Genomic DNA, 20414 nt, shown 5'->3' on the forward strand with positions numbered 1-20414 from the left:
GAGCAGAGCCAAATTGAAACTGCTGTGTCCCTTGGTGAGCAGCCTGAAGAAGGATTCACTCTGAAAGTGGACGGAAGCAGCAGTCTAATTGCAGCCACGCCAGTTTGGGAACCGTATTCACTGCAGAGGCAAGAGAAAGACTGGCTGTGGAAGAGGGAGGAGGGAGGGAAGGCCTTTTCTTTTTTATTTGCTACCAAGTAGCAGCCAGCTTACGGAGACAAACACAGACAAACAGCCTCTGTGGAGTGACCCCAGACTTCCTTGGCAGTTTTCCCATCCAACACTACGAAGGGCTCTTGCTCAGCTTCCGAGATACGGCTAGCCTGCGCTATCTAGAGCAGGAGTCTCCAACCAACGGGCCGTGGACCAATACCGGTCCATGGCCTGCTAGCAGCTGGGCTGCGGTGCAAGGCAGAGCGGCCCCGCCACCTCTTTTGCCTGGGACCCAGGCGGGCGAAAGAGGCAGCGTGGCGTCGCTCTGAAGCTTCGTCCCCTCGTAGGGGAGGCAGCCTTGGAGTGAGGGCGCACTGGCTCTTTCATCCGCACGGGTCCCGGGCTGGTGGAAGGGGCAGCACTGCTGCGACCTTAGCTTATCCCTCATTTATAGACCCCGCCCCCGCCAATCAGGTGATCAGCGGGGTCTTTAAATGGGAGGGGGAGGCAGATTGGCCTTCTGCTGTCTGGCCACCTAGTGGGGAGGTGGAAGAAACAGCCCCGGTCTCTCTCCCCCCCCTCCATTTAAAGACCTCCATGGGGGCAGGGATGGGCACAGGTGGGGGGAGGCAGCCTGGGACAGCAAAACCCCAGTGCCCCCCCCCCATCTGTGGAAAAATTGTCTTCCAAGAAACCAGTCCCTGGTGCCAAAAAGGTTGGGGGCCACTGATCTAGACCCATCTCTTTGATAAGAGATCACCCAATGCAGAGGGAAAACCTCGGTGCTGCTGAGGACGTATCCATCGCAAGGGCTTTTTTTGCAGGAAAAAAACCCAGCAGAAACTCATTTGTAGATTAGGTCACACCCCCGGTGTCACCACTGTTTCACACAGGGCTTTTTTTGGTTAGAAAAAGCCCAGAAGGAACTCATTTGCATATCATGCCACGCCCCCTGACACCAAGCCAGCCAGAACTGCATCCCTGCCCAAAAAAACCCAACAACAACAAAACAACCCTGCTCATCATAATTCTGCGCTTTTGGAGGAAGCCACGAATGTCCCTGACTGACAACTGGGGGCGTTTGTTGCAGAAGCTGCAGCTTTAACTCGATAAATGCATTTCAACTATGTTTTTCATTGCCTGCATTTGTGTTCTGCGCGGCCTGGGCTGCGGGATCTGCATTGGCTGCCGGTTGTGTACCGTGTTCGCTATAAAGTGCTGGTTATTACCTTTAAAGCCCTATATGGCCGAGGACCTGCCTACCTAAGGGACCGCCTCTCCCCATATGTGCCCCAGAGAGCACTGAGATCCAGCTCTCAGAACTTACTAACAATCCCTGGGCCAAGAGATGCTAGGTTGAAGGCTACTAGGGAGCAGGCCTTCTCAGTGATGGCCCCTCGTTGGTGGAACCACCTTCCAGAGATGGTGCGAGCCCTGCGGGACCTGAACCAACTCCGCAGGGCTTGCAAAACATTTCTTTTCCAGCTTGCCTTCGAGATGGAACCCGATTAATCTGACGTATGCACATCTAGCCATCTTATGGATATTATGATCACAGTATTTTAGCACCCATTTTATATATTTTATCTATTTTAAATTAATTTATTATACAACTGATATATTAAAATTGTTTACATTGTTTTATATGAATCATGGGATTTCCATGTCTGTTAGCCGCCCTGAGCCCGCTTCGGCGGGGGAGGGCGGGATATAAAAATAAAGTTATTATTATTATTATTATTCTGCAAGCTGTCTTGGGCACAGCAGAGAGGTGAAATGCAAATATGTTGCATAAAAGCTGCAGAACTGCTTATCTACCAGCTGCGGCCTCTACAACAGAGGTCCCCAACTCCCAGGCCATTGGACCGGTACTGGTCCATGATCTGTAAGCAACCGGGCCATGGAGCACGGCAGAGCAGCCCCAGCTCTCCTTCCGCCTGCCCAGGATCTGGGCGTTTGAAAGAAGCAGAATGGCCTTGCTCCAAAGCACCACCTCTTTCGTCCACCTGGGTCCTGGGTGGGTGGAAGAGGCAACGAGGCAGCAATCTTCATCTATGAACTGGCAGAGACTGACCATAAGAGAGATCTTGGGGTCGTGGTAGATAATTCACTGAAAATGTCAAGACAGTGTGCGATTGCAAGAAAAAAGGCCAACGCCATGCTGGGAATTATTAGGAAGGGAACTGAAAACAAATCAGCCAGTATCATAATGCCCCTGTATAAATCGATGGTGCGGTCTCATTTGGAATACTGTGTGCAATTCTGGTCACCGCACCTCAAAAAGGATATTATAGCATCGGAAAAAGTCCAGAAAAGGGCAGCTAGAATGATTAAAGGGTTGGAACACTTTCCCTATGAAGAAAGGTTAAAACACTTGGGGCTCTTTAGCTTGGAGAAATGTCGACTGCGGGGTGACATGATAGAGGTTTACAAGATTATGCAAGGGATGGAGAAAGTAGAGAAAGAAGTACTTTTCTCCCTTTCTCACAATACAAGAACTCGTGAGCATTCGATGAAATTGCTGAGCAGTAGGGTTAAAACAAATAAAAGGAAGTACTTCTTCACCCAAAGGGTGATTAACATGTGGAATTTACAGCCACAGGAGGTGGTGGCAGCTACAAGCATAGCCAGCTTTAAGAGGGGATTGGATAAAAATATGGAGCAGAGGTCCATCAGTGGCTATTAGCCACAGTGTATATATATGTGTGTGCGTTTGTGTATTTGCCACTGTGTGGCACAGAGTGTTGGACTGGATGGACCATTGGCCTGATCCAACATGGCTTCTCTTCTGTTCTTATGGCCATTGCGTGATACAGAGTGTTGGACTGGATGGGCCATTGGTCTGATCCAACACGGCTTCTCTTATGTACCCCCCGTTAAAGACCCCCATGGAGGTAAAGCGGCAGGACGTGGGAGGCAGCCTGGGGCAGCAAAAAACCCAGCACCACCCCTCCACCAGTTCGTGGAAAAATAGTCTTCCACAAAACCGGTCCCTGTGCCAAAAAGGTTGGGAGCTGCTGCTCTAGAAGCCTTTCTACAAGCATGCTGGTGATCCCTGTTCTAGATAAACTTCTCCCCTCGCGGCCGCTTTTTAATGTGACTATACACCAGCGCGCACACAGGAATCGCTGTCAGATATTCCTGGACTCGTGTCACGTGAACAAAAGGCCCCTTTGCATACGCCATGGTCTTTTTCCCATAAAAACAGGCAGGTGTCCAAACTGGTGCCAAGGCCACGCTCTTCAACCTGGACACTCAGAACACTAATGCTACACTCTTCTCTACTGCAGGTATGCAAACCACCACTGGAAAAAAAAGATTCCTTACACGGCACCTGCATAGCAACTTCAACTGCCAGCGGCTCGATCGGGCTGGCCAAACTGAGGCTCGGGAGCCACATATGGCTCTTTCACATGTATTATGTGGCTTCTGAAACTCCCACCACCCTGTCAGCCAGCTTGGAGAAGGCATTTCTCTTTAAACCACTTCTCCAAGCCAAACCAACCAGCAGCTTGGAGAATACATTTAAAGTTGCTTTCTTTCCACCTCTCCCTCCTCCTTTCCTTCATCCATTTTCCTTTTCCTTCCTCCCGTTCTTGCAGCTCCCATACATCTGTAATTTATTCTATGTAGCCGCCCCTCAGTTAGATGCTAAGCCCCTGACAAAGGGGGATCTGACAAAATCTTATACCATGGACAAGTCGTTGGTCTCTAAAGTGCGGCTGAATTTAAATCTAGCTCGTCTACTGCGGACGAACGCAGCTAGCCTTTGAAATTATGCTAAGCTCCGAAGAAGTAGCAACAGCGCTGCTATTTTGGCTGCATGCAAACCAGACAGGTTTTCACCCAGCTCTCTTTGCAGAAGTTTTCACCCAGCTCTCTTTGCTTTCCGGGCAAGGAGCAAACAAAGACATCCGTCGCACGTGGCCTCTTATCTGCACCATCACCCCTAATATGCATCACGCAGATCCTACGGTTGAGCCCAGAACTTAAGGAACAACTTCCACACCACACGTAACTCTGAGAATTCACTGCTATCGGGTGCAGCACCGGTCAAAGGAGGATTCTATATATCTGCTGGAGGCTTCCCTCCTGGCCAACAGAAACACTGGGATTCAGAAATGGCTGACGGTGAGAGGGAAGGACAGGAGGCAATGAGCCAGTGCTTGGCTCTTGTGGCCTTTCCTTATACGCCCAGGGTAATGCCAGTCACCACTCTGGGGTCTGGCCAGACTGTCATCTTGGGAGGGTTGGTTGCTTTTGCCTTCCCCTGGACACACAGCAGGGGGCACAGTAGCTGTGAATTTCCTGCATCGTGCAGGGGGTTGGACTAGATCAGGGGTGGCCAAACTTGCTTAACGTTAAGAGCCGCACAGAATAAATGTCAGATGTTTGAGAGCCCCAAGACATGAACGTCAGATGCTTGAGAGCTGCAAGGAAGGAACGAAGGCAGGCAAATAGGCGGGGGAGAAGAAGAGGTGGAAAGAAAGCAACTTTAAATGTATTCTCCAAGCTGCTGGTTGGCTTGGCGAAATTATTTCAGGAGAGAAAATGCCTTCTCCAAGCCAGCTGACAGGGCAGTGGGGGCTTCAAGAGGAACACAATAATTGTGAAAGAGCCACATGAGGCTTCCAGAGTCACAGTCTGGCCACCCCTGGACCAGATGACCCTCGAGGTCCCTTCCAGCTCTGTGTTCCTATGGACCCCACTGGCCAGAGATGTCATGAAGCAGGGGAAGGTTGTTGACTGTAAGCTCTGACTGTGGGTTTTCCTGGAGGAATCCGAGTATCCCCTATAGGGGAAACGAAGGCAAGAAGACAAATGTTGCAAAGGAAAAGCCGGTTAATGAGCGTATAACGCCCTATGTATTTCGAGTGCAGTTTTCGTCAATGGAAATCTTCCAGATTGTTTTTTAGATCTGTACAGGAACGGATCTAAAAAAAGAATCTGGGAGATTCCCCCAACGAAGCTGCACATGAAACGCGTGGGGTTAAACCAGGGGTGTCAAACGTGCAGCCCGGGGGCCGGATCGGGCTCCCAGAGGAATCCTATCGGGCCCGCGGTCAAATCAAAAGCGGGTCTACAACTTACAGAGACACGCCCGAAAAACGCCTGAACAGCATACGCAGGATTGCTACAGCACAGACACTGTCTCCAGCTTTTGATGTAATACTTTTGAACAAGAGGTGTCAGTTGTCAGAGACTATCAGATAAACAACATATTGCAAGACTGCTAATATTTTAAGCTTTTTTTTTTTTTTTTTTAAACAATTGCGTTTGTCTGCATCTGCTCCCTGGCATTACATTTCATGACACACACGGCCCGGCCTGACAAGGTCTCATTTACGTCAAATCCGGCCCTCGTAACAAACGAGTTCGACACCCCTGGGTTAAGCAACCATCAAAGATCCCTTCCTTTGTGCCGTTTGTCTCCTCGCCTTCTGCAGGTTTGTTTTCATAGTTCAGGGCTCCGAAAGGAGCAAAATGGAACTACAGAGGGGTTGATGCCCTGCCTCGCTCGGGCAATGCTTTGCAACCGCACCCTCGGTTAAGCCTCGCGTTTGCCCCCACCCGAGTAGCCGCCGCGCATCTTCGGGTCCTCGGCTGCCTCCTTACCTTTGATGTCAAGGAGGCCTTCTTCTTCTGTTGCTTCAACTTCTGCTGGGCCGGCTGGGGGCTGGAGGACTGGTTGTCCGAGGAGCCCGGGGACATCTGAGGGACTGGGTTGGTTTTGCTAGCCAGGGGGGATGAGGGGGGCGGCGGGGCCGCGACGGAGGCGGTCCCCACAGGCGGCTTGTCCTGCAGGAACACATCCATCATGGCCGAGGTGGGCGGGAAGGCCTGGCGCTTGGCAAACGGGCTGTGCACCGTGGAGTCTGACGGGTTCTTCAGATCTGTTGGGCCGGAAAGAAAGGGGAAAGGTCAACTCAAGCTTTACCTCCGCAGCCTGGCCCAGGTAGGGGATTTCCAGCTTCCGCTTCCTCATTGAGAGCCAGTTTGGTGCAGTGGTTAAGTGTGCGGACTCTTATCTGGGAGAACCGGGTTTGATTCCCCACTCCTCCGCTTGCAGCTGCTGGAATGGCCTTGGGTCAGCCATAGCTCTGACAGAGGTTGTCCTTGAAAGGGCAGCTGCTGTGAGAGCCAGTTTGGTGTAGTGGTTAAGTGTGCGGACTCTTATCATTCCCCACTCCCCCACTTGCAGCTGCTGGAATGGCCCTGGGTCAGCCATAGCTCTGGCAGAGGTTGTCCTTGAAAGGGCAGCTTCTGTCAGAGCTCTCTCAGCCCCACCCACCTCACAGGATGTCTGCTGTGGGGGAGGAAGGCAGAGGAGACTGTGAGTCGCTCTGAGACTTAGATTCAGAGTGGAGGGTGGGATATAAATCCTTCTTCTTCTTCTTCTTCTTCTTCTTCTTCCACTGAGTGCTCAGCGCGAGGAACACTTGGGCAAATGTGCAAGTGCAAATGTGCAAGTGCTTCGCCCGGACAGCCTCGCGTATAATTTTTTTAAAAAATTACAATTGTTTTTAATTGTCCTTAAGACTTATAAATATTACTGAATTATTTGAAGTTTGGAATTTTTTTGCCACACAGTTACTTTTGGGCAACGATTCTATGTTCTGCTGTTGCATGATCATAACATGCTAATCCGAGCTGACTGAAAGCTCTGCCTTTTCTGAACTCAAAACTTTCAGTGGCTGCACAGCTGTCCAGATCTTTTGATCACAGGAGAACGTGGTCTCAAGAAGAGCCGGATTGTTACAAGTACCCAGGCGGGTGGCCAGCTACAAAACAGCGGGACCCAGTTTGCCAGGGAACTCGGTACTTGCTGTGGCATACGCTGTCCCCCCTCTAGGGCTACGAGGAAGCCAAAGAGGGTCTACTGGTATGCAGCATGCTACGGACAGAGCACACAGCCCCGTCTATGAAGCCGACAAGAACAACGGGCAACCCCTGCGGAAAGCTAGCTTCGACTGATGAGGAACCAACAGGTCCTTGCACATTAAGAACAACTGCACCCGACAGGAAGGAATGAAGCCGTAGCTGTCCAAGAAAATGCCTGGAGCAAGGGGAGAAAACCCTGGAGAATGGAGTCCAGTTATGGCTTTGCAATGCATGGATGTATTGAAATATCAGTAATGCTACAAATGGGGAAAGCTTTTTCTGCTGTGTGAAATGAAGAAGACTGCAGATTTATAGCCCACCCTTCTCTCTGAATCAGAGACTCAGAGTGGCTTACAATCTCCCATATCTTCTTCCCCCACAAAAAACACCCCTGTGAGGTGGGTGGGGCTGAGAGAGCTCTGACTGAAGCTGCCCTTTCAAGGACAACTTTGTGAGAGAGCTATGGCTGACCCGAGGCCATTCCAGCAGCTGCACGCGGAGGAGTGGGGAATCAAACCTGGTTCTCCCAGACAAGAGCCCACGCGCTGAACCACTACACCAAACTGGCCTGCCTGAAGAGATCAGGAGGCCTCCTGTGCTTCTGTTGTTCCACAAACTTTGCAAAATGAAGTTATTCAAGAAGGCTTTTCCATACAGGCAATGCCTGTAGAACAAAGTAGGAGTCAAGGCGCACTTTTAAGACCAACGAAGTTTTATCCAGAACGTAAACTTTCGTATGCAGGTGTACTTCTTCAGATGAGGGGATAGGGTACTGTGGGCTGAAATACACGCAGTTGGTGGGTTAAGAGTGCAAACTGACACAAAGGTAGGATCGCTTGGCAAAACAGCGTAACAAATTAGAAGGCCATTTGGTCTGGATAGCCTAAAAAGGTAATAAAAGTTGCTTGCACTGTACCTTATCCCTTCGTCTGAAGAAGTACACCTGCATACGAAAGCTTACGTTCTGAATAAAACTTTGTTGGTCTTAAAGGTGCCACTTGACTCCTACTTTGTTCTACTGCTTCAGACTAGCACGGCTGCCCACCTGCATCTACCAGAATGTAGAACACAACAAGAGTCCAGTAGCACCCTACTGGTCTGACCCCCTCTTCTGAGGCGAAGGCCTCAGCCTCTCTGCCCTGTTGTCGGCCTTCCAGAGGAACTGGCTGAGGCAATTGTGTGAGGCAGGATGCTGGACTAGATGGACCCTCACTGGTCTGATCCAGCAGGGCTCTTCTGATGTTCTTCTGAGGGGAAGGCCTCGGCCTCTCTGCCCTGTTCTTGGCCCTCCAGAGGAACTGGTTGAGGCCACTGTGTGAGGCAGGAGGCTGGACTAGATGGACCCTCACTGGTCTGATCCAGCAGGGCTCTTCTGATGTTCTTCTGAGGGGAAGGCCTCGGCCTTTCTGCCCTGTTGTTGGCCCTCCAGAGGAACTGGTTGAGGCCACTGTGTGAGGCAGGAGGCTGGACTAGATGGACCCTCACTGGTCTGATCCAGCAGGGCTCTTCTGATGTTCTTATGAGGGGAAGGCCTCAGCCTCTCTGCCGTGTTGTTGGCCCTTCAGAGGAACTGGTTGAGGCCACTGTGTGAGGCAGGATGCTGGACTAGATGGACCCTCACTGGTCTGATCCAGCAGGGCTCTTCTGATGTTCTTATGAGGGGAAGGTCTCAGCCTCTCTGCCCTGTTGTTGGCCCTCCAGAGGAACTGGTTGAGGCCACTGTGTGAGGCAGGATGCTGGACTAGATGGACCCTCACTGGTCTGATCCAGCAGGGCCCTTCTGGTTCTTATGAGGGGAAGGCCTCGGCCTCTCTGCCCTGCTGTTGGCCCTCCAGAAGAACTGGATGAGGCCACTGTGTAAGACAAGAGGCTGGTCTAGACGGCCCCTCACTGGTCTGATCCAGCAGGGCTCTTCTGATGCTCTTATGAGGGAGAGGCCTCGGCTTCTCTGCCCTGTTGTTGGCCCTCCAGAGGAACTGCTTGAGGCCACTGTGTGAGGACTAGATGGACCCTCACTGGTTTCACCCAGCAGGGCTCTTCTGATCTTATGTCACCAAGCCCAGAAGTCCCACAAACCCAGAATGTGGGCATAACCCGATCGCCACATACTCCTTGCCCCTGACAATTTGGGCTCGTGCTAAAGAGAGCCTAGGCCACCACACCTTCCTTTGCCTACCAAGTGCCCCCCGGCTCTCTCCGCTGCACGCGTCTTTTCTCGTCTGAAGCAGCTCAAGGCAGAAGCACCAGGCTCGGCCATCCGAGAGGGGAGGCTCCTTACCGTACTGCACGAGAGAGGAGGACTGGGGGGTGGCGCCAATGTCCCAGGAGGCGGCCGTGCTGCTGCTCCCAGCGGGCTGGGGGTGCTGAGCTGCCAGCTGGGCCAGAGCCTGAGCCGTCTTGAACTGCTCGAGGAACTGCGAGCCCGTGGTAGGGGTGGTGGGGGTGCCTTTCGCCTCGCCAACGTCGCTGAACCCCTTCCCCAGCATGCTCACCTGAAACCGAAGTCAGAATTTAAGGTGAGCGCCAAAAAGGCAAATGCTAAAAAGGGCAAATGAGATTTTGGGCCGTATCGACAGAAGTATAGCGACCGGATCATGCAAAGTGATGGCACATCTCTTTGCGCTGGTTAGACCTCACCCCAGAGTACCACGTTCAGTTTGGGGCATCACAATTTAAGACGGATACAGACAAGCTGGAACATGTCCAGAAAAGGGCAACAAAGAGGGTGAGGGGACTGGAAACCAAGTCCTATGAGGCTGAAGGAGCTGGGCATGTTTAGCCTGAAGAGGAAATGACTGAGAGGTGATATAGAACTACCTTCAAGCACTTGAAGGACTGTCATATAGAGGGTAGTGGGTTTTCTGTTTCCCCAAAAGGTCAGGCCAGAACCAATGAGTTGAAATTAAATCAAGAGTTTGTGGCTGAACGTCTGGAAGAACTTCCTGACAGCTAGAGCAGTTTCCCCAGTAGAACAGGTTTCCTTGGGAGGCGGTGGGCTCTCCGTCTTTGTAGGTTTTTAACAGAGGCTAGATCTGACAGCAATGCTGATTCGGTGAACTTAGGCAGAGAATGAAAAAGAGAGCAGGAAGAGTTGCATCAGTGCCTAGTTCTCGTGGCCCTTTCCTACATGCCCAGGGAAATACCAATTGCCACTTTGGGACCAGGCGGCTATATTTTCTTTGGTGGAACTATATTTTTAGAATGTGATTAAATTTTCAGCTGTCTCAGAAGCAGAAAGCCAAGGTATGACTAGCTTAAATCAGGGTGGTGTTTGTTTTTTTTGTAGCAGGAACTCCTTTGCATATTAGGGCCACACACCCCTGATGTAGCCAATCCTCCAAGAGCTTGCAGGGCTCTTCTTACAGGGCCTATTGAAAGCTCCAGGAAGATCAGTTTCATCAGGGGGTGTGGCCTAACAGAGCTTTTTTGTAGCAGGAGCTCTTTTGCATATTAGGCTGCACCCCCCCCGATGTACCCAATCCTTCAACAGCTTGCAAGGCTCTTCTTACAGGGCCTACTGTAAGGTACAGGAGAATTAGCTACATCGGGGGGGGGGGGGGGTGCGCGACCTAACAGGGCTTTTTTTGTAACAGGAACTCCTTTGCATATTAAGCCACACACCCCTGATGTAGCCAATATGCTACATCGGGGAGTGTGTGTGTGGCCTAATATGCAAAGGAAAGCCCTGGTTTTAAACACAAAAAAAGCCCTGGTTTTAAACACATATTCAACAAAGAGTAGCAACTAGAGAAGGGAAAACACAGATGCAAACCAGCAAACATCTCACCCCCCCACTCCATCCCAAGTCGAAAAGGCCGCTGATCTCCAATAGCTACACGCAGCTATTAGAGATCAGCGCTCTTTTCAATTTGGGGCGGGAAGTGAGATGCTTTGCACTGCTTTGCACCTGTGCTCTCCCTTCTCTAGCTGCTGCCCTTTGTCGCGGAGGCCTGTCTTAATACTGGATGCTCCGAGGACCCCCCCCCCCCCTTTTGGCAAAGTCCAAGAAATGACGACCTTTAAGTGCCCGGAACTGGATTCTGATCACTACTTGTTCTGCTCCACAAGAGAAAAGGTTAGCCGGACTTGGCATCGCAAAGGCCATGCACCAGCGGATGCAGCTGCGCCTTCCCAGCCTAGCAGGCAGAGTGCCTTCCTTACCATGCCGTGGTGAGAGAAGGTGTTCCCCGATGTGGGCTGGGAGATGGTGCTCTGCTTGGAATTGCTGAACACCAGCGGCTGGCTGAGAGCCGGAGCCTGCGAGGAATCCAGGCTGGGAGACTCGTTCTCCAGAGAAGAAGGGGTCTTTCCTAACAGCACTGCCAGGTCGATTCTAGGCAAAGAAGAAGAGAAGACGTCGGATTTATACCCCAGCCCTTCGCTCGGAGTCTCAGAGCAGCTTAACATCTCCGTTCCCTTCCCCCTCCCCACAACAGACACCCTGTGAGGGAGGGTGGAGCTGAGAGAGCTCTGACAGAGACCGCTCTTGAGCAGAACAGCTCTGGGAGAACTTGCGACTGACCCAGGATCACACCGGCAGGTGCGTGTGGAGACGCGGGGAACCAAACTCAGTTCTCCCATTTAGAGGCTGAGCTTCTAACTGCTGCATTAAATTGGTTCTACATCAAAAGGAGGAAAGAGCTACAGAGATGAGCAAAGGCTGCATCGTTTTGGTACCTTCCCCCATCCCTGCATTCCACCACCAATGTTCAGTCTGTTGCCAATCTGACTGTGTTGCTTGCCAGTTTGTTTAAAAAAAAAAAAGCGCATTCCATAGGACATTCTTGCCTATGCAATTTTATCAGATTCTGAAGCTGCCTTGTTTTCAAAATGTCAGACCCGCTTTAAGAAATAAGCAAACATTAAAATGGTCTGAAATAACAAGGTCCAAATTAGTGACTTTCCTGCATTGTGCAGGGGATTGAACTAGATGGCCTTGGAGGTCGCTTCCAACTCTTATGATTCTATGATACACCGAGGCCTCCCGATGGTTCAGGCATCCCACACAGGAAGCTGCCTTGTGCTGAATCAGACCCTTGGTCCATCGTCAAGGCCAGTATTGTCTATGCAAACAAGCAGGGGCTCTCTAGGGTCTCAGGCAAGAGGCCTTTCCCATCACCTCCTGCCTGGTCCTTTTAACTGGAGATGCCGGGGATTGAACCTGGGACCTTCTGCATGCCAAGCAGATGCTCTTCCACTGAGCTACAGCCTCACTTCATGGCTCTCCAGAGTCTCAGGCTGAGGCCTTTCCCATCACCTCCTGCCTGGTCCTTTTAACTGGAGATGCCGGGGATTGAACCTGGGACCTTCTGCGTGCCAAGCAAATGCTCTTCCACTGAGCTACAGCCTCACTTCATGGCTCTCCAGAGTCTCAGGCTGAGGCCTTTCCCATCACCTCCTGCCTGGTCCTTTTAACTGGAGATGCCGGGGATTGAACCTGGGACCTTCTACATCCTAAGCAGAGGCTCTACCACTCAGCTACAGCCCCTTCTTTTCTAACGCGCAGACTAAGCTACCTTATACTAAATCAGAACTTTGGTACATCAAGATCAGCATGGTCTACTCAGACTGGCAGCACCTCTCTAGGGTCTCAGGCAGAGGTCTTTCCCATCACCTGCTGCCCAAACCTTTTAACTGGAGGTGCCGGGGACTGAACCTGCGGCCTTCTGCATGCCAAGCAGACGCTCTGCCACTGAGTCATGGCTCCTCCCCTCGAGGTTTGCCAGGGCAGAAGAAGAATTGCAGATTTATACCCCGCCCTTCTCTCTGACGCAGAGACTCAGAGTGGCTCACAATCTCCTTTACCCTCCTCTCGCACAGCAGACACCCTGGGAGGTGGGTGGGGCTGTGAGAGCTCTCCCAGCAGCTGCCCTTTCAAGGACAACCTCTGCAAGAGCTATGGCTGACCCGAGGCCATTCCAGCAGCTGCAAGCGGAGGAGTGGGGCATCAAACCCGGTTCTCCCAGATAAAGAGTCCACGCACTTCACCACTACGCCAAACTGGTCCTCTGGAACTGCACACACAGGCACAAAACCTTGGACAGACTGACAAATGAATCAGGCGCAAGGGGCATGTTACTCAAATCCAGGTGCAGCATGGCATGACCGCAGGATCCACAGTCACAGTGGCGTCTCAATGAGAGCGGCTACCCAAGGCCACTGCAACTCTCCTGCCTGATACAATTTTTACACCGAGGAAGCAGTACTGGGTGCCTGTGGCTTCCCATGGTGTGTTTATACAGGCTTGGGAGAACGAGGGTCAGCGTCATGGGGATTCTAGAGGGGAAAAACAAGGCACAGAACTGAAGGCAGCCTTGATTCCTCATTTAGGCCTGAAGGATCACAGACTTCTCCGTCCTTTGTCCCACCTTCAATCACTGCTTCGCTGACCGCGGGAAGGCTAACGTAAGGAAAGCATGAACATCAGAGAGTGTTTTTAAATGTGAAACTGCTACCAGAGGGTGTAGCGATGGCCACAGGAATAAACAGCTTTAAAAGGGGATTAGACAGATTCACGGAGAAGTCTATCGACAGCTACTAATCGTGGGGACTGAGGGGAACCTCCACGTTCAGAGGCACGAAGCCTCTGGATCCCAGAGTCAGGAGGCAAAATCAGGGGAAGGCCTCAGCCTCTCTGCCCTGTTGTTGGCCCACCAGAGGAACTGGCAGAGGCCACTGTGTGAGACAGAGTGCTGGACTAGATGGACCCACACTGGTCTGATCCAGCAGGGCTCTTCTGACGTTCTTATGAGGGGAAGGCCTCAGCCTCTCTGCCCTGTTGTTGGCTCTCCAGAGGAACTGGTTGAGGCCACTGTGTGAGACAGGAGGCTGGACTAGATGGACCCTCACTGGTCTGATCCAGCAGGCCTCTTCTGATGTTCTTATGAGGGGAAGGCCTCAGCCTCTCTGCCCTGTGGTTGGCCCTCCAGAGGAACTGGTTGAGGCCACTGTGTGAGACAGAGTGCTGGACTAGATGGACCCACACTGGTCTGATCCAGCAGGGCTCTTCTGACGTTCTTATGAGGGGAAGGCCTCAGCCTCTCTGCCCTGTTGTTGGCCCTCCAGAGGAACTGGTTGAGGCCACTGTGTGAGGCAGGAGGCTGGACTAGATGGACCCTCACTGGTCTGATCCAGCAGGGCTCTTCTGATGTTCTTATGAGGGGAAGGCCTCAGCCTCCATGCCCTGTTGCTGGCCCTCCAGAGGAACTGGTTGAGGTCACTTTGTGAGACTGGATGCTGGACTAGATGGACCCTCACTGGTCTGATCTTATGAGGGGAAGGCCTCAGCCTCTCTGCCCTGTTGTTGGCCCTCCAGAGGAACTGGTTGAGGCCTCTGTGTGAGGCAGGATGCTGGACTAGATGGACCCTCACTGGTCTGATCCAGCAGAGTTCTTATGTTATGAAAGGGAGGCCCTAGCCTCTCTGCCCAGTTGTCTGGATCTTCATAGGAACCGGCTGGCCACTGTGTGAGGCAGGATGCCGTACTAGAGGGACCACTGGTCAGATTCAGCACGACTCTTTTTATATTCTTGTTCTTATGAAGCATTTGTTTGCATAACTTTGGGTCAGCATTCACGTTAGTCCTCAACAGGATGATGCTTCCCCGAGGTGCTGCCGTCAGCCGAACAGGATCCTGACTCAAAATCCCTACATCGAAACTACCCTACGGTTGCAAGGGACAAATGAACCACCTCTGTCCAGCCGTGATGGTCACGTTTTCTGCAGGCAGAGGCACCGAAGAGACGTTGGACGCGGTGAAGATCTTGGTCTCCGAAAGCTGGGAGGGAAAAGAGAGAGACAGCAGGAGTCAGGGTGGGCGGGGCTAAGGAGGAAGCGGAGCAGGAGGGGAGGGTGTACCTACATCTTCATTCCAGTCCTCGGTCCCCCACTCCTCCGTCGCTGTCCTCCACGCACCTGCCGGGGAAAAAAGCAAGAAGCGGTATATGAGCGGGTCCCGGGAGCCTCTTGGGGAAAAAGCTGAAAGGAGGAGGCTTTAAAAGGAGCATCGCAAGCAGCTAAGCAGGGTTTTTTGCCCCTCGCTCAGACAGACACAAGCTCAGAGGGGGAAACCAGCACACCATACAAGCCTGCCTCCCTCCCCCAGCCAACACCAAAGCAAAAGAGGGCTGGACCCTGGAATCACCTTGGAGGCGGGAACGGGTTTGTGGAGGCAGCCGGGCTATTTTTCGCGCCTGCCCGGCTCTGTCGCTACTGGCTCTCGCTCCCTGCCCTGCAGATCGGAAATCCCGCTCCCGTTTTGGTCCCCCTGGCCTCCCGCGTGAACCGCCCGCCGCAAAATGGCAAAGCCAATGGGTTCCCTCGGTTGAAGTCAACCTTTTAGCGGACTGCTGGGAATCCTACGCTGCCTTGGCCACCGGGGTACGTGGGGAAGAGCCACCGGCTGCCCAGCTTGACTTGCGAGATCCCCACAACTAGCAGAAAGGGGAACTTCTGTGCGCTGCAAGAACACAGATGTCAAGAACGTGGAACTGAGCTGACGCTCGCTTCCTCTCTCGCTGTATACAGGTGTTCCCCAAAAATATCGACTTTCACTGCGCTGCTAAAAGCCCAGGGATTCTGACTACCCACAGCCCGACCTGGGGCCCCTCCCTTGTCCCCGGGCTGAGCAAAGGACATCGGGGGAGGGCGTTGCAAGCTCATTTCAGGGTCCAGGGGGGAAGGCAGAAAGGCGGAGGCAGGCAGAGAGGTCACGTCACATGACCACGGGCACAAAAACCACCTGCCGGGTTCCTGCAAGTCATTTTTTTAAGCCCACGCGTAGGGAACGACCGACAGATGGGGGAAGCGGTAGGGGAAGGGGAGGAGATGCACAGCCAGCAAGGCGTTAAACCTTCACTGGCTTTTTAACCAAGCAAGGGACAGAGTTCCGCCCGTCACCTTGATACCCTGCCGGGCCCTAAAGCTTTTCCTAGGGTTGGTATCGGCAGTCCCCTAAAAGCGCTTTATTATTCTGGCAAGACTCTGCACGCGCTTCCAAGTTCTCAACAGGTCATGGGTGGGGGGGGAGGAAGAAGACTCTTAGAAGCAAGCACATTCTGTTTGCTTCAACCCCAGCATAGGACAAAATGGCCAACAAGCGGGATCCTCATCAGAAAAACCAGGTCCTTTTTTTGCAGCAGGAACTCCTTTGCATATTAGGCCACGCACCCCTGATGTAGCCAGTCCTCCTGGAGCTTACAATTGGCCCTGTACCAAGAGCCCTGAAAGATCTTGGAGGATTGGTTACATCAGGGGTGTGTGGCCTGATATGCAAAGAAGAAGAAGATATTGGATTTATATCCTGCCCTCCACTCCGAAGAGGCTCAGAGCGGCTCACAATCTCCTTTACCTTCCTCCCCCACAACAGACACCTTGTGAGGTAGATGAAGATATTGGATTTATATCCCGCCCTCCACTCCAAAGAGTCTCAGAGCGGCTCACAATCTCCTTTACCTTCCTCCCCCACAACAGACACCTTGTGAGGTAGATGAAGATATTGGATTTATATCCCACCCTCCACTCCAAAGAGTCTCAGAGTGGCTCACAATCTCCTTTACCTTCCTTACCTACAACACACACCCTGTGAGGTGGGTGGGGCCGAAAGGGCTCTCCCAGCAGCTGCCCTTTCAAGGACAACCTCTGCCAGAGCTATGGCTGACTCAAGGCCATTCCAGCAGGTGCAAGTGGAGGAGTGGGGAATCAAACCCGGTTCTTCCAGATAAGAGTCCGCACATTTAACCACTACACCAAACTGGCTGATGTTGGATTGATATCCAAGATGATGTTGGATTTATATCCCGCCTCCACTCTGAATCTGAAAGTCTGAGAGCTCACAATCTCTTTTACCTTCCTTCCCTACAACACACACCCTGTGAGGTGGGTGGGGCCGAGAGGACTCTCACAGCAGCTGCCCTTTCAAGGACAACCTCTGCCAGAGCTATGGCTGACCCAAGGCCATCCCAGCAGGTGCAAGTGGAGGAGTGGGGAATCCAACCCGGTTCTCCCAGATAAGTCTCCGCGCACTTAACCACTACACCAAACTGGCTCTCAGTTCCTGCTACAAGAAAAGGATTTCCTGCTATAAAAAAAAGCCCTGAAGAAAAGGTTATGCCTCTCCAGTGGGGGGGTGGGGTGGGGGGAGAACACTCCTTTGGAAATGCCAACTAATAGCAAGACAAAGAAACCAGGGAAACAGGTTGCAGTAACTACTTGCTCCTCCCCTCCTGTATCCGTCCCTACCGTACTTTTCAGTTTTCCCCAGAAAAGAAAAAGGATGCAAGGACATCCTACAGCAGAGCCATGTTTAGGTTGGCCGGTGTGCAAAGTTCAACAAATCCCAGACCCATAAGTCTTCATGATACAAGAGCCTACAGCCATGGGGTTCTTGCATTCACGTACTTCACATTTTAGGTATATGCTCATTAATGCATCCTTTGCATGAACGATGCCCTTTCTGGTTAAAGCGATGCCAGCGTGAAAAGATCCACTTTTCTCTCGACCGGCTACCTGTCTTTCTAGATAGGCAGGGAACAAGAGCAGGGCTTATTTTGTAGCAGGAGCTCCTTTGCATATTAGGCCACACACCCCCTGATGTAGCCGATCCTCCTGGAGCTTACAGGGCTCTTAGTACAGCGCCTACAGTAAACTGCGGGAGGACTGGCTACATCAGGGGTGTGTGGCCTAATATGCAAAGGAGCTCCTGCTGGAATTCCATCCCTGTTAGGCCACACCCCCTGATGTAGCCAATCCTCCTGGAGCTTACAGGGCTCTTCTTCCAGGGCCTACTGTAAACTGCGGGAGGATTGGCTACATCAGGGGTGTGTGGCCTAATATGCAAAGGAGCTCCTGCTAGAATTCCATCCCTGTTAGGCCACACCCCCTGATGTAGCCAATCCTCCTGGAGCTTACAGGGCTCTTCTTCCAGGGCCTACTGTAAACTGCGGGAGGATTGGCTACGTCAGGGGTGTGTGGCCTAATATGCAAAGGAGCATCTGCTAGAATTCCATCCCTGTTAGGCCACACCCCCTGATGTAGCCAATCCTCCTGGAGCTTACAGGGCTCTTCTTCCAGGGCCTACTGTAAACTGCGGGAGGATTGGCTACGTCAGGGGTGTGTGGCTTAATATGCAAAGGAGTTCCTGCTACACAAAAAAGCCCTGAACGTGATTAACTGCTTCTCTCAAAAACGGGTGTACAAACTGAAAACAACTAATATTCAGCTGGCTGCCTTAATTTTAAACAGAAAAAAAAAAGAAACTGGGTAAAAATATGGAGGAAGTACGTTCTATCACTGCATTCTACTGAGATACATACAAGGAATCAGATCCAGGACTGCTGGGCCATCGGACTGTGAACTGAAGAAAAGAATCGCATCTCAAGAATCCCTTCTGCTAAGCGCAGCGCTTTCCCTGAGGGCAAGAAGCCTTTTAAGTTGAGCTCAAAGGTCCTCTTGCATTACGGGAAGTTCTCTGCGCTTGCAAAAAGCGACACAGTTAATGGAAGTGCTCGTAAGATCTGCCGTGAGAAGTCTGTACTGCTTTTTATTTACAAAAAGGATGCAAAGCGCAAAGCAGTGCATCTTCCACTGGCACCTCACTAGGCTTATAGCTCGATTGCAGGGGTGGGGAACCTCCGTCCCGAGGGCCAGTTATGGCCTTTGAGATCACTTGGTCTGGCCCTCAGGGATTGCTGGGCCGAGCCAAGCCGTGTGCGACTTCCCTGGGGCCCGGCTGCTTGGCGAGGATCATGGGCCCAAACCATTGTGCAGCAGCTTCCCCAGGGCCTGGCTGGTGGGAGATACCACCAATTCAATTTGCACTTGATTATCCCAGATGGTATGGCCTGATACGCTAAATGAGTGTGTGACCTAATATGTTAATATCAAGGGATGTGATCTAATATGCTAACGAGTTCCTGCTGGGATTTTTCTACAAAAAAACCCCTGGACCTAGGCATTCGTGTGTGTGTGTGTGTGTGTGCGCGCGCGCGCGCGCGCCAAATTAGGCTTTCCCCCCGACTTCAAATAGAAAAACAATTATTTACATTACTTTCGCCGCCCTGAATCATTCTCTCTTGGCAGAGCACTGTTTTTTAAGTTGATAGTTTTGTACGGCCTGTGAATGATGTTATAAATATCCAAATCGTCCTTGGCGGAAAAAAGGTTCCCCACCCTTATTCTATTGGGACTGTCCCTCCCCAAACAGTACACCATTTCTTCTGTTTATTACAAAATTTGCGCGTTCTGTTTTTAAAAAATTTTGCTCCCAATACTCACATAGCAAAATTAAGATACGTGTGCTAAGGCAGCAGAGGGTGCCACAGCTAGTGGTTTCCTCACTAGCAATGGGTATATCTGCAGTCTTCACATCACCAGCTACCTGATCCTTTAGCTGCATATACAAGGGACTGAAATGAGGATCTTCTGCATTCAAAGCCAAGGTGCCCTAAAAAGGTAAAGTTAGTCCCCTGTGCAAGCACCAGTCGTTTCCGACTCTGGGGTGATGTTGCTTTCACAACGTTTTCACGGCAGACTTTGTAAGGGGTTGTTTGCCATTGCCTTCCCCAATCCTCAACACTTCCCCCCCAGCAAGCTGGGTACTCATTTGACCGACCTCGGAAGGATGGAAGGCTGAGTCAACCTGAGCCGGCTACCTGAAACCAGCTTCCGCTGGGATCGAACTCCTGTTGTGAGCAGAGAATTCAGACTGTAGGTACTTTACCACTCTGCGCCAAGGTGCTCTACCCAGCGATTTTTTTGTAGAAGGAGCTCCTTTGCATATTAGGCCACACACCCCTGAAGTAGCCAATCCTCCGAGAAGATGATATCGGATTTATATCCTGCCCTATACTCTAAATCTCAGAGCGGGCACAATCTCCTTTACCTCCCCCCACCCTCCACACACAAAACAGACACCCTGGGAGGTAGATAGGGAGGCTGAGAAAGCTCTTACAGCAGCTGTCCTACATCCTAATCAAAGCTGACTGAAAGCTCTGCCTTTTCTGAACCCAAACTTTAAGTGGATGCAAGAAAAACTGGTTTGTTACGAGTACCCCAGGCGGAAGGCCAGCTACGAACCAGTGTGACCCATTCTGCCAGTGAACCCGGTACTTGCTGTGGCATACGCTGTCCCCCCTCTAGGGCTACGAGGAAGCCAAAGAGGGTCTACTGGTATGCAGCATGCTACGGACAGAGCACACAGCCCCGTCTATGAAGCCGACAAGAACAATCAGCACCCCCCGCAGAAGATGATGATGATATTGGATCTATATCCTCTGAATTTTAGAGCGGTCACAATCTCCTTTACCTTCCCTCTCCCACCCCACAACAGACACCCTGTGTGGTGGGTGGGGCTGAGAGCGCTCTCCCAGAAGCTGCCCTTT

General features: G+C 51.8%; 1 protein-coding gene across 1 annotated transcript in view; it reads right to left on the reverse strand.

The window, feature by feature from the left end:
- Positions 1–20414, reverse strand: part of UBAP2L (ubiquitin associated protein 2 like) — a 113238-nt gene that overhangs the window by 56654 nt on the left and 36170 nt on the right. Inside the window, 5 exon segments of the mRNA XM_060255476.1 lie at positions 5770–6047; positions 9314–9527; positions 11197–11368; positions 14727–14812; positions 14897–14949. Coding sequence (XP_060111459.1) covers positions 5770–6047; positions 9314–9527; positions 11197–11368; positions 14727–14812; positions 14897–14949 — 803 coding nt within the window.

The sequence above is a fragment of the Heteronotia binoei genome, chromosome 1, assembly GCF_032191835.1.
Source record: "Heteronotia binoei isolate CCM8104 ecotype False Entrance Well chromosome 1, APGP_CSIRO_Hbin_v1, whole genome shotgun sequence".
NCBI classification, from domain to species: domain Eukaryota; kingdom Metazoa; phylum Chordata; class Lepidosauria; order Squamata; family Gekkonidae; genus Heteronotia; species Heteronotia binoei.